At 39.0% G+C, this 11,437-nt stretch overlaps 1 protein-coding gene across 1 annotated transcript; it reads left to right on the top strand.

Moving 5' to 3' along the window:
• The first annotated feature begins 8,102 nt into the window (after positions 1-8,102).
• On the top strand, positions 8,103-11,128 carry LOC122014183 (transcription termination factor MTERF8, chloroplastic-like). The gene is made up of 2 exons (XM_042570362.1): positions 8,103-9,055; positions 10,981-11,128. Exons 1-2 carry the CDS (start codon positions 8,103-8,105, stop codon positions 11,126-11,128), a joined length of 1,101 nt encoding a protein of 366 aa, XP_042426296.1.
• Positions 11,129-11,437: the final 309 nt, after the last annotated feature.

Genomic DNA, 11,437 nt, shown 5'->3' with positions numbered 1-11,437 from the left:
ATACTCGAGCTCATCGGAAGGCCAAAATCAATTTCTCCTCTAGGTCCCTGTCATAGCCTCAATAAAGCCTCAAATCCACTCATGAAAAGCTCATCTTGGTGTCCAAGAGGGGGCCGACCGACTTGGTGACCAAGCATAAGGGTCGGTCACATCCTTCTCAAAGGGGCCGACCCTTTGCTTGGTGCCCAAGCAAGGAGGGGTCGGCCATATAATTCAAATTAGGAGGGGTGTTTTGAATTTTTAAAATCTTCTCTTTGTAGATATCTACAAGTTTTAAAAAGAGAGATTTTGAAATTATAAAACTTTCCTTATTTGAATTAGGCCACATGGTTTAAAAGAAAGTTTAAAAGTTTTAAAAACTTTCCTTTTTTAACCATCCTCATGATTTTAGAAAAAAGGAAGAGAAGTTTTAAATTTGAAACTTTCTAACCATGTTAAGAAGGGAAATTTTAGAAGAGAAGTTTTAAAATTTAAAACTTGGTTTTAATTTTTTTTAAAACTTTCCTTTTTTAACATCCACATTAGGAAATTAAAAGAGAGCTTGTAAAATTTTATAAGAGTTTTTCTTATTTGCTTATAAAATTTTTACAAGATTTTTTCTTCCTTTTTTTTAGTGTCGCCCACCCTTGCTTGGTGCCCAAGCAAGGGGTCGGCCAATCAATTAAACCAATCAATGATTGATGATTGAATCAATCAAGAGGAAAGAAAAGTAAAAATAAAAGGGGAAAAGGAAAAACAAGAGGAAGATTTTAATTTTTTGAAAAAGTCTTTCCTTATTTGTCTTGGGCAAGTATTATAAAAGAAGGGGAGGAGAGACCTCATGATGGATTCGATTCTTTTCTCTCTTCTCTCTAGTTTTCTCCTAAGGGCGGCCCTTGCTTCTCTTCATTCTAGGGTCGGCCACCTCTTGTGGTTGTTTTGTGTGGCCGGATACAAAGAGAAGGAGAAGAAGAAGAGAAGTAGGGATTGCATCAATTCTTGTTCGCTTGCTTGTGCTCTTTCTTGTGGTCGACCCTCTCCTTTTTCTTTTCCCCTTGCTCTCTTTTGTTCCTTGGTGGTGGTGGTGGCCGAAACTTAGAGGAGGAGGAGTCTTTGTGGTGGTGTTCATCTTGGAGGATTGTCACCCACACGACGTCCAATAGGAGGCGAGGAATACGACAGAAGATCTTGAGGTTATTAGCATACAAAAAAGAGGTATAACTAGTAATTATTTTCCGCATCATGCTAGTTCTTCTTTGTACGAATTCCAAACACAAGAGGTATATGATTCTAGAGTTTCGGATTTGTTTCGAAGTTGTGTTTTTTTTTTATTTCTTGAATTTGTGATTCGATTGTTCTATTTGGTTAAACCTAATGTTATTTTAGGAAATTAAATATTTAATTTCGTTAAAAGGTTTTGTCGAAGCAGTGGTGGATGCTCTCATACCCAAGAAGATCATGTGCCTCGCCATATTTGTCTTGGGAACCGTTTTTGAAATAGATATTTAATTGAATTTGTAACATAGGTTGATTTGGATCAATAGTGTTAAGTTTTGCTTGCGGTCCAAATCTAAACCATTAAGAACAGATAAGTTAAATTTGGAATCAATAATGTTAAGTTCCGTTTGCGATTCCGAATTTAATTTCTAAAGAACACAATAGGTTGTTTAGGAAAGGTTCGACACTTGTACAAAATTTTTGTACAGTGAAACTGGTACGATCTTCCTAGGACCAACCAACAATTTCGTGTTGTGTGAGTTTATACGAGGTTTCTCCACCTCTGGTAGTTACCGAGTAGTGTTTTTCATAGTGGAGAGCATATCGTGTGTGGATCCTTGGATTAGTCACGTCTTCTTGAGGTGGATACCAAGTAAATCCTTGTGTTAACATTGTAAGTTTTGCTTCGAATTCTATCCGCTGCATATCATCATCAAAAAGTAAGTTAACGAAGCGCGACGAGCTATTCACCCTCCTCCCCTCTAACTATAAATCGACCCTAACAAGTGGTATCAGAGCCAGATCACTCTTCACCGAAATCATCACCGGAAAGGGCAATTAGCTAGAGGGAGAAGAAGTTAAAGCAAGTTCAATAAAGTTAAAGACTTCATAAGAGCTAAACTTCAAATGGAATTCCAAGATGGACTTGAATACAACACAAGGGTGCCTCCACCATTCACAATGGCAAGCTTCGATCCTTGGAAATCAAAAATTAAAAATTTCTTCATGATGGAGATAGAGCAATGGTTTGCTCTCATGGAAAGATTTGAAGCTCCAAATAATTCAAAAGGCAAAATTCTCAAGAAAAGCAAATAGAGCAAGGAGCAAATTCAAAGGTGCGAGGCGAATGACAAGGTAACCAAATTACTGGTTAGTCTATTTCCAAGCACAATCATGTGCAAAATTGAAGAATACAAGGATGCAAATGAACTATGGAGCAAATTGGACAAGTTTCATGAAGAATCCTCCACCGCACCAAATCAAGAGAAATTCTAAAAGGGCAACTCATTGGAGCAAGACTAAGAGGAAGAGGACTTTGAGAGATGATGAACTCAAGAAGAGGAAGTCCAAGAAGCTTGATTCTTAAAGGAGTGCAATGAAAAAGGCAAAGTCACCAAGAAGGTCACTAGAGTTGACCTAAGTGAGTCAAGTGTGACTAAGGCTTCTAAGAAGCCTAGGAAGATCACTAGGAAGGTATCTAGGGAAGTCATCCCTAGTGAATACCTAGAGCATTCAATGAGTACCAATAGATTTTGGATTCCTAGGAGCATATTCTTTATACCCTAGATAGGCTTAGAGAGTGTCAACTCTAAATGGGTGAAGGTCGTTAACCCAACCTTGATAAAGTTGACACTTGGAGGCATTTTCAAGGTTTTTGTTAACCTTTGAAAATGAAAAGGATTAATTAATTATTCTTTGAAGGAGTAAATGTGCCAAAATTTGAGCAATTACACTTGATTTAAATTGGCACAACTAATCAAGAGTAAAAGAAATGCCAAGTTAGATTTTGACATTTTTTTGGGAAGATTGGGGCAATCTAGATTTAATTCTAAGTTTAGCTAAGGATTAAGAATACTTAGATAGATAATCTAGGTATATTTATTAATTCTAAATTACCATGATTGTTTGGCCATCATATGCCATGACATCATATTTTGCATTCATGCTTATTATGAAAAACAAACAAAAATACCATGACATGTCATACATATATCATGTAGTTATAGTATGTTTTCTTTTGAAAATTACTTATTTTGATATATGCCATAAAATCATCATGCATTAGTTTTAAATTCCGTATAATTAAGGACAATGACATTTACATTTACTAACACATGACATCCTACGTTGATGTACATGAATTAAAATGCCTAGATATATATGCATGATCCCTAGTTAGGGTAAAACCAAAATCTACATCTCATAAGGACTATAAGGTGACTTGTATATGTTTTAGTGCACATTAGATACAATTGTGATGTTAGGATGATGAACAAGACTCAAGATGTTAGTTTAGTGCATCTATTTGAGTTTGATTTTATCAAAACATATAGTTATGTGTACTCCAATCATTGGGAAAGCTAATGTACAAGTCATGTGCATTGAGCCCAAAGAACATGGTTGGAAATTATTTTTGGAAATCATTTTAAATATACTTTAGAAAACCTTGGTTAAAGCTATCTTTTGATAGTAAACATCATTGAAAAGTTAGACACAAACTAGAAGAAAACATTGAAATTTTCAAGATTTTTCAAGTTTATGTCAATCTTTGAAAATAAGGTGTATTTTCTTAAAAAACTATTTTTTTAATGATAGTATATACCCTAAATAATGTCTACAAGAAGTTTCATGATTTTTAGAATTTTGTAGAATTTTTAGGGTATTTTTGAATTTTGGCTGAAATTCACTTTCAGGAAATCAGACCTTCAATGATCACCCAATCGATTAGAGTGTCTCAATCGATTGGGCAATCGATTGAGATAGGTTTCTTGTGAGCAGAAGCTCACTGAATCGATTATCCGATCGATTCATTCCTGCCTGGATCAATTAGTGGATCGATTTAGGTGCTTTCTCCGCGAACAGAAGCTCGCGGAATCGATCAACCGATCAATTGAAATGGTGCCAATCGATTGAGTCCCAACCCCAATCGATTGAGAAGGCTGATTTTAGCTGGGAAAGTATGATTTCAACAACTTAAGCAATTTTTAGTCTCTTTAACCACTCCTAATCCCTTGGAATATATGTATATGCATTTAAGGATAGTTTTCATGATAAAAATAAGGAGAACTGGTTATGGAACACTAGGTTGAAGTTTAGGTTGAGGTTTGCATTCAAATATTGATACTTGAACCTCAAAATTTCAAGTTTTGGGTTTCCTAAAGATTTAGGGATTCCAAATCATTGTTGGTGCAATGATAGAAATTTAGAGCATATCTTTAGGAGGAGTCACTCTTTAAGGACATAAAAATTAATTTGTTCAAACACCATGAAAGGTGGTTAACCTTCGTTAAAGTAAATGCTTAAGGTTGAGCATTGAAAAATAATGGAGAGTGGATATCTTTAGTGTTGACTTGTGGATGCTTTAGGATGAGCATTATGAAGTGGATTATTGCTCAAGAGTGAGTATTAGATACATTGAAGGGTATGAGACCTTCATTGCTGGAATGATGAATACTCTAGGATGAGCATTGTGAAGTGATTAATGCTCAAGTGTGAGCATTAAAGAAAATAAAGGGTATGAGACTTTCATTGTGATGTTTTGAACAACATGTGAGGTTGTGAACAACATTGAGTAACTCTTCAGGGAGAGAGTTTTTAATGTGTGTCAAAGGGGGAGAATGTAAGGTTTAAGTTAAGCCTTTATTACTTAAAGAGGGAGTTTGCCCTTTAGGAAAGAGAGAGAATGAAGGAAACCCTCATTCATACTTTGGCATGAAAGAAATTGAGGCTATGAGTTTAGCCTAACTTAAAACTATTATCAAATATTAGAAAGGGGGAGATTGTTGGTGCAATATCCTCTAGGTCAAGGTTGACTAAGCTTGACTTGGTTCAAGTTTGAGTCTTGATGTTTGTTTCAATGTTTGATTATATATGAAGATTGTTGGTGCAATCATCCGATTACGGAGATTGTTAGTGCAATTCCTCTCTAGTCAAGGTTTGACCAGTTTGATGTGAAGAAGAGTCAAGTAGCTCAAGGTTGACCGGATACTTGACTGGGAAAGTCCTAACTAGAGGTTAGATAAAGGCAAGTCAACAGGAAGGTTGGCAGGAGAAAAATCCAAGTGGGTCAGTATTGACCGGACACTTGCTGGTAAAAGTCCTGGTGAGTGACGCCATGCAGATGGAAAATCCTAGTGAGTGAAGCTAGGTGAAGGTCCTGGTGAGTGAAGCCAGGCAGATGGGAAATCCTGGTGAGTGAAGCCAGGTGAAAGACCTGGTGAGTGAAGCTAGGTAGATTGACAGTCCTGGCGAGTGAAGCCAAGCAGATGGAAAGTCCTAGTGAGTAAAGTCAGGCAAATGGAAAATCTTAGTGAGTGGGAGCTAGATGAAAGTCTTGGTAAGTGAAGTCAGGCACGTGGAAATCTAGGTGGGTCAAGGTTGACCAGCCACTTGGTATTGGGAAGTCCAAGTAGGTCAAAGGAGTGACCGGATACTTGGCATAAGGAAATCCAGATGGGTCAAGGGTGACCGGACATCTGGTGGAAGGAAGTCCAAGTGAGCCATGGAGGACCGAACACTTGACCCGACATGGTAAGTCCAAGTGGGTCAAGGTTGACCAAACACTTGACACGAGGAGAAAAGTCCAAGTGGTCAAAGAATTGACCGAACACTTGGTGAAGAAGTCCCAGCAAGTCAAGGTCAATTGGATGCTAGACACGAGAAGTCCCAACATGTCAATGTTGACTGAATATTGTGTTTGGGAGCCCTAGACTTGACTCGGGTGAGCTAGGGTTGGTCAATTTGATCAAGTGATCAAATTGGACCAAGCCAGTCGATCAGTTGATCGATTGGACAAAGTGTTGCGACAAACAACAACCTAATCGATCAACCGATCGATTGGGAAGCAATGCCACAAGCAGAAAACGGTCCCCAATCGATCAGTCGATCGATTGGGCACCGCCAATCGATCGGTCGATCGATTGGGCACCGCCAATCGATCGGTCGATCAATTGGCCACTGCCAATCGATCGGTTGATCGATTAGGGGCTGGTTTTCTCGCGAGGATGGTAAGAATCCTGAATTAATCCATCGATCGATTCAGGTCATTTCTAGTAGAGTACAGAGGCACTCTGAATCGATCATCTGATCGATTCAAGCCTCCCCAATTAATTGGCCAATCGATTGGGATGTGACTGTTGCACAGAATGTAGGTTTTGGACAACTGAGATAGTTGGGATCTAACGTGGCAATTGATTGGGAGAATGCCCAATCGAATGGGAGCCTTAGAAGTGAAGATATAAAGGAGACGACGAATTTAAACGCTGCAACGCTTCTCCCGATTCTTCTCCACCAAGCTCACCACTTTTCCGCCAGTTCTTGGAAGCTCTTGGAGACAAGTGCTGCTACACTTCCAAGGTTCAAGAGGCATTCTTCAACAATAAGGTCAAGCAAGAAGAGGTTTTTCATTTGTATTCTTGTATTTTCTTCTTGCGCGTGTTGTTTCTTGTTGTGTGAGTTTGTACGAGATTTCTCCACCTCCGGTAGTTACCGAGAAGGAGTGTTTTTCATAGTGGAGAGTGTGTCATGTGTGGATCCTTGGATTAGTCACTTCTTCTTGAGGTGGATACCAAGTAAATCCTTGAGTTAGTGTTGTAAGTTTTGCTTCGAGTTCTATCCGCTGCATATCATCATCATGAAGCAAGTAAACGAAGCGCAACGAGCTATTCACCCCCTAGCTACAAATCAACCCTAACAGCCATGACCTCGCCACGAGGTCGTCTCCAAGCTGTAACCTTGCCGTGAGACCACACCCAACCTAATCAAGGGAGAGGGGATAATGAAATATTAATGCGACATAATTTAAATTCGTCACTAAATTAGCGGTCGATTTAATTTTTAGTTGTTAATTAGTGATAAAATTTTAATTCATCGTTAATTATTGATAAATAATTAAATCAGTTGCTAATTCAGCTAAGAAATTTAAATTTCATTGCTAAATTGATGGCTAATCGACTTGTTTTTATATTGCATGACTGCCCTTATGACGTGCAATGGTTAAGACATGTAGTGTTGTCACATGAATTCCCTTATGACAATCCCCTCGGGGCGGTGTGATGGTTAAGGCATGGGGTGTTGCCACATGAGGTCTTGGGGTCGAAACTCGGCGTGACCAAGCATAACCTCCCCCATGTCTTGGCCATTTGCACTAATGGCTAGTAGCCACCCATGATTTACCTCCTCCGTGTTGGCCTAGGGACAGGTTGGCGGGGGCGCTGGGGGCGAGCGAATCACCTTTTGCCACATGAATGCCCTTATGAGGGTCCCTTTAGAGCGGGAAGGTGAATAGTCATCCTTGATTTACTTCCTCTATGTTGATGTAGGATGAATTAACGGAGATATTGGGATGAACTAATCGTCTTTTACCATATGAATACACTTATGAGGCAAGCCGATGGCCACTTACACACTGTTTACTTGGAAAAACATATTAAAAAATTAAGGTAAGTTTTCCGCTTTTAAACGTTTCCACTTTTATTTCATGAAAAAAGGGGTAGATTGTTTATCCTTTGTCTTAATTTCTGTTACGAAATCATCACAAGATGGATTTACGAACCATCATTCGATTCATTTGTGAACAAGTTTTTGTAATAATACTCATCCTAGAAATTCTTTAATATCTTGAAAGAGATAAATAATAGGATTAGATTCACCTCAAATGGTTACGGTTATGAAGTGGGGGCAGTTTTATGGCATCGTAGCTTAGTTCCGTGGCAGTTTTGCATTTGCAATTTGCCACTATTAATTGTCATGTATCTCACTGTGCCCTATTGATATCTTTGGTTTAAAGTGCAAAACATACAGGGGGTCAAATGTGAAGTTAACCTGGATGAGGGGTTTCAAGTAGGGTTTTCCGGTTAGGTCTTTGGGTTACATTTGTGACGAAGTAACCTGGACGCGCCGACGCGATGCTTCACTCCCTAGTCCGTTGCCATGCGCTTCCTCCGCCGTCTCAGCTCTGTCGCGTCTTCTTCTGTACCGGCACTTCCGCCTCCTCCTCAGGCGCCACCGCTTCTCCTGATACCCACTTCATGGTCGAGTATCTCGTGAGTACATGCGGGTTCTCCGTTGACGTTGCGTCCAAGGTCTCCAAGTCGCTCCGCCGTATCCAGTCCACTGAGAATGCCGACGTTGTTCTTGGTTTCTTAAGATCCCAGGGCCTCGTTGGCGCTAATCTCAGAAAGGTAATATCTTGGAGGCCAGGAATGCTCGGCTGGGATGTGGAGACGAACCTCGCTCCAAGGTTTAAAGTTTTGCGCGACATGGGATTATCTGAGTCCGACATCATGGATATCGCTCCGCGGCACCCTTTCGTTATTGGCTTCAACAGAGAGAGCACGCTTCTCCCCCGATTTAAGGCTTGGGAAAGTTTATTTGGATCGAGGGAGATCCTCCTCAAGAATCTCCGGAGGAGTAAATGGTTTTTTAGCAGCAACATTGAAAATGTAGTGCGCCCTAATATGAACTTCTTAAGGGATGAATGTGGCATTCCTGAAGAGCGGATTTCTCTTGTCCTTAAAAGGAGCCCAGGCTTCTTTACGCAGAAACCAGATTCCCTCCGAGCTCTAGTAGATAGAGCTGACGGGATTGGAATTCCCCGAGAATCTAAGATGTTCCTCTGGATCCTTGATGTGCTGCACTTGGTCAGCAGAGAAAAATTTGAGGCCCAAGTCAAGATCATGAACAGTTTTGGTTTGTCATACTCGGATTTCATTGCTGCAATGAAGAAATATCCAAGGTTTTTATGGCTTTCCACTGGGGCGTTGCAGAGAAAGATGGAATTTTTAGTCAAGGATGTTGGAATTACGCCTTCAGACATTACTAAGCTGCCAGTGTTTCTAACATTCAGTTTGGAAAAGAGGTTAATTCCTCGATTTCATGTAATGGAGATGTTAAAATCTGAAGGGTTATGGACTTCACAAGACACGCTACACACAATTTTCGTATCACCGGAACCAATATTTTTGCAAAAGTATGGGCTCCCTTACAAAGATAAATTATCCAAACTGCTTGAAGTCTTGTGAGTTGTAGCTGAGTTTGAGAGGAAAATCCAACAGGACTTTCTTGGATAAGCAAGGATATTGAACTAATCTTGTTCTAGTTTCTGATACGATTTACTTATTACTTTCCCGGCCGGCCAATTATAAATGTAATTGTTAATATAGACATGAGGATGCTAGTATTTTCCATATTCCTTTTTTACTACCTGATTGACTTGCGAATCACTTAGTTTAGGAAGTTGTCAGTTGAACTCCTTGCAAATAGAAGAAATTGTGTTTTAAATTGTAAAAAAAGTTATTTTGTTTCCTCTTTTCTTTTAGCAAAGTTTTGGTTCATGTTGTGGTACAGTGACATCTGCCAAGGTTAGTGAAAATCACTTTTCTATTTAATCTATCTCGTCCCTTAATATTGTTGAAAGCTTAAGGAGCATAGAATTCTACTTAGAAGCTTCTTTGTTGTGAATCATTGAAAGTATCACTCTTATTATGCCACCTACTTAAATTTCCTTGTTTGTTAACACAAAAATTGCAGTTTATTTCTGAATGTTGTCAATTACAAATTGTTACAAATATGTGAAGTATTATTTGCCTGATATTCTTCTTGTATAGTTATTTGAATTGTAAAGTGATCATAAAGATCTTATGCTACTATATATATGGTTGTTCTCAAAAGTAGTAGGGGCAATTGCCAAGCCAGCTTTGTTAGGTGACTACATCTCATACTTAGCAGCCCCCTTGACATGTTTTACAAGTAGGATCAGGTGGCCTAGATAGATGTCTTTACATATTTATCCTCTTCTGCTGTTGCAAACTGATTTGTTTGTCCTTTATGGAAGGAGGTATTTATTTTTCTATCTTCTTTTACCACCTTATTACTTAAATTCTTTAAATTGGTGTGCTTATTTATAAGTTGTTTGATTGCATTTATAATGATCAATAATCTATTTTTGTATGTTATTGTATTATGTTTTTTATGGCAATATGAAATTATATAAAGTTTGTTGAATTTAATCACTTATATAGATTTGGAATTTTTATTTTTTTTAATGATTAACCTTCTTCGTGTGTGTATATATATATATATATATATATTTTGATGCGGTCATAAAGGAGTCGGCTATATATATATATATATATATATATATGTATATATATATATATATATATTTTGATGCGGTGATAAAGGGGAGTCGACCTGTCACATGTCAATTGATACGGTGTCGGTTAAAGTCAAGGCGGTCAACGTCGGGGCTTATGGAAAGAGCCTCGGTCAAAGGTGATTGTCTGGTTATCTCGGTCAGCAAAGGAATGACCAAATGGATCACTTGCTCGGTCAGACAGATGAACATCATGGGTCGGTCGGATGAATGAGCAACCTGTAGTTGGTTGGCAGGAAAATGAGTCGTTCGGACCGCCCGTCCTATAGGAAAATGAGTCGTTCGGACTATCCGTCCTTCGTATGAATGACACTACACAGGAAGAGATGAGAAAACAAAAGAAAACACTTTATCTATCTTCATTAAATATGAAGAAGCCAAGACCAAGAAGAATACTTTATTTATCATTAATGCACAGAAGTTAAGAAAAAAAGTCTTCCTCTAACAATTAATATCATTAAATAAGGGCAGATGAATGATCACAAAGAAAGGTATAAAAAGGTACGTCAGGTATGAGGAAAGACAAGATGATCATTTTTTTGATTACTTATTATTTCTTCCTGATTTTGACTTGAGCGTCAGAGGGCCAACGCTAGAGATCTCTGCCCTGGTTTGGTTTTGTTTTGCAGGATTGAAGTCTTCATCTCGTCAGTGGTCACCCCATCCCCGGCTTTCCATCTTCCTTCATTCGGACAGGATCAATTTGGCACCGTCTGTAGGAACGTGACCTGTATCCGAATAAGAAGATGGAAGACGTTGGACAACTCACAACAGTGATGCTGACGTAAGAGGATCTCGATGCACTAATACAAGCTCGAGTGACAAAGATATTGGAGCAACAGCAACAAGCGTTGATCGATCGACCAACGCCTGAGTCTGCTACCTCTGCAGTAGGTCGATAGTTTGAAAGAAAAAGAGCCTCTGCAGTAGGTCGATAGTTTGAAAGAAAAAGAGAAGATCGAGCGGATCAACTTTTCGCTCGGGAGCCAAATAGGAGATCGATCGGCTCCTATGGGGACGGTCGTAATGTGCCAATCCTCTTCAACCGAGCACTATCATGGGCTCCACTAGAAGAAAGAGGTCGAG

Source organism: Zingiber officinale, chromosome 8B, assembly GCF_018446385.1.
Source record: "Zingiber officinale cultivar Zhangliang chromosome 8B, Zo_v1.1, whole genome shotgun sequence".
Classification (NCBI taxonomy): domain Eukaryota; kingdom Viridiplantae; phylum Streptophyta; class Magnoliopsida; order Zingiberales; family Zingiberaceae; genus Zingiber; species Zingiber officinale.
This window is presented reverse-complemented; position numbering and strand designations above follow the sequence as displayed.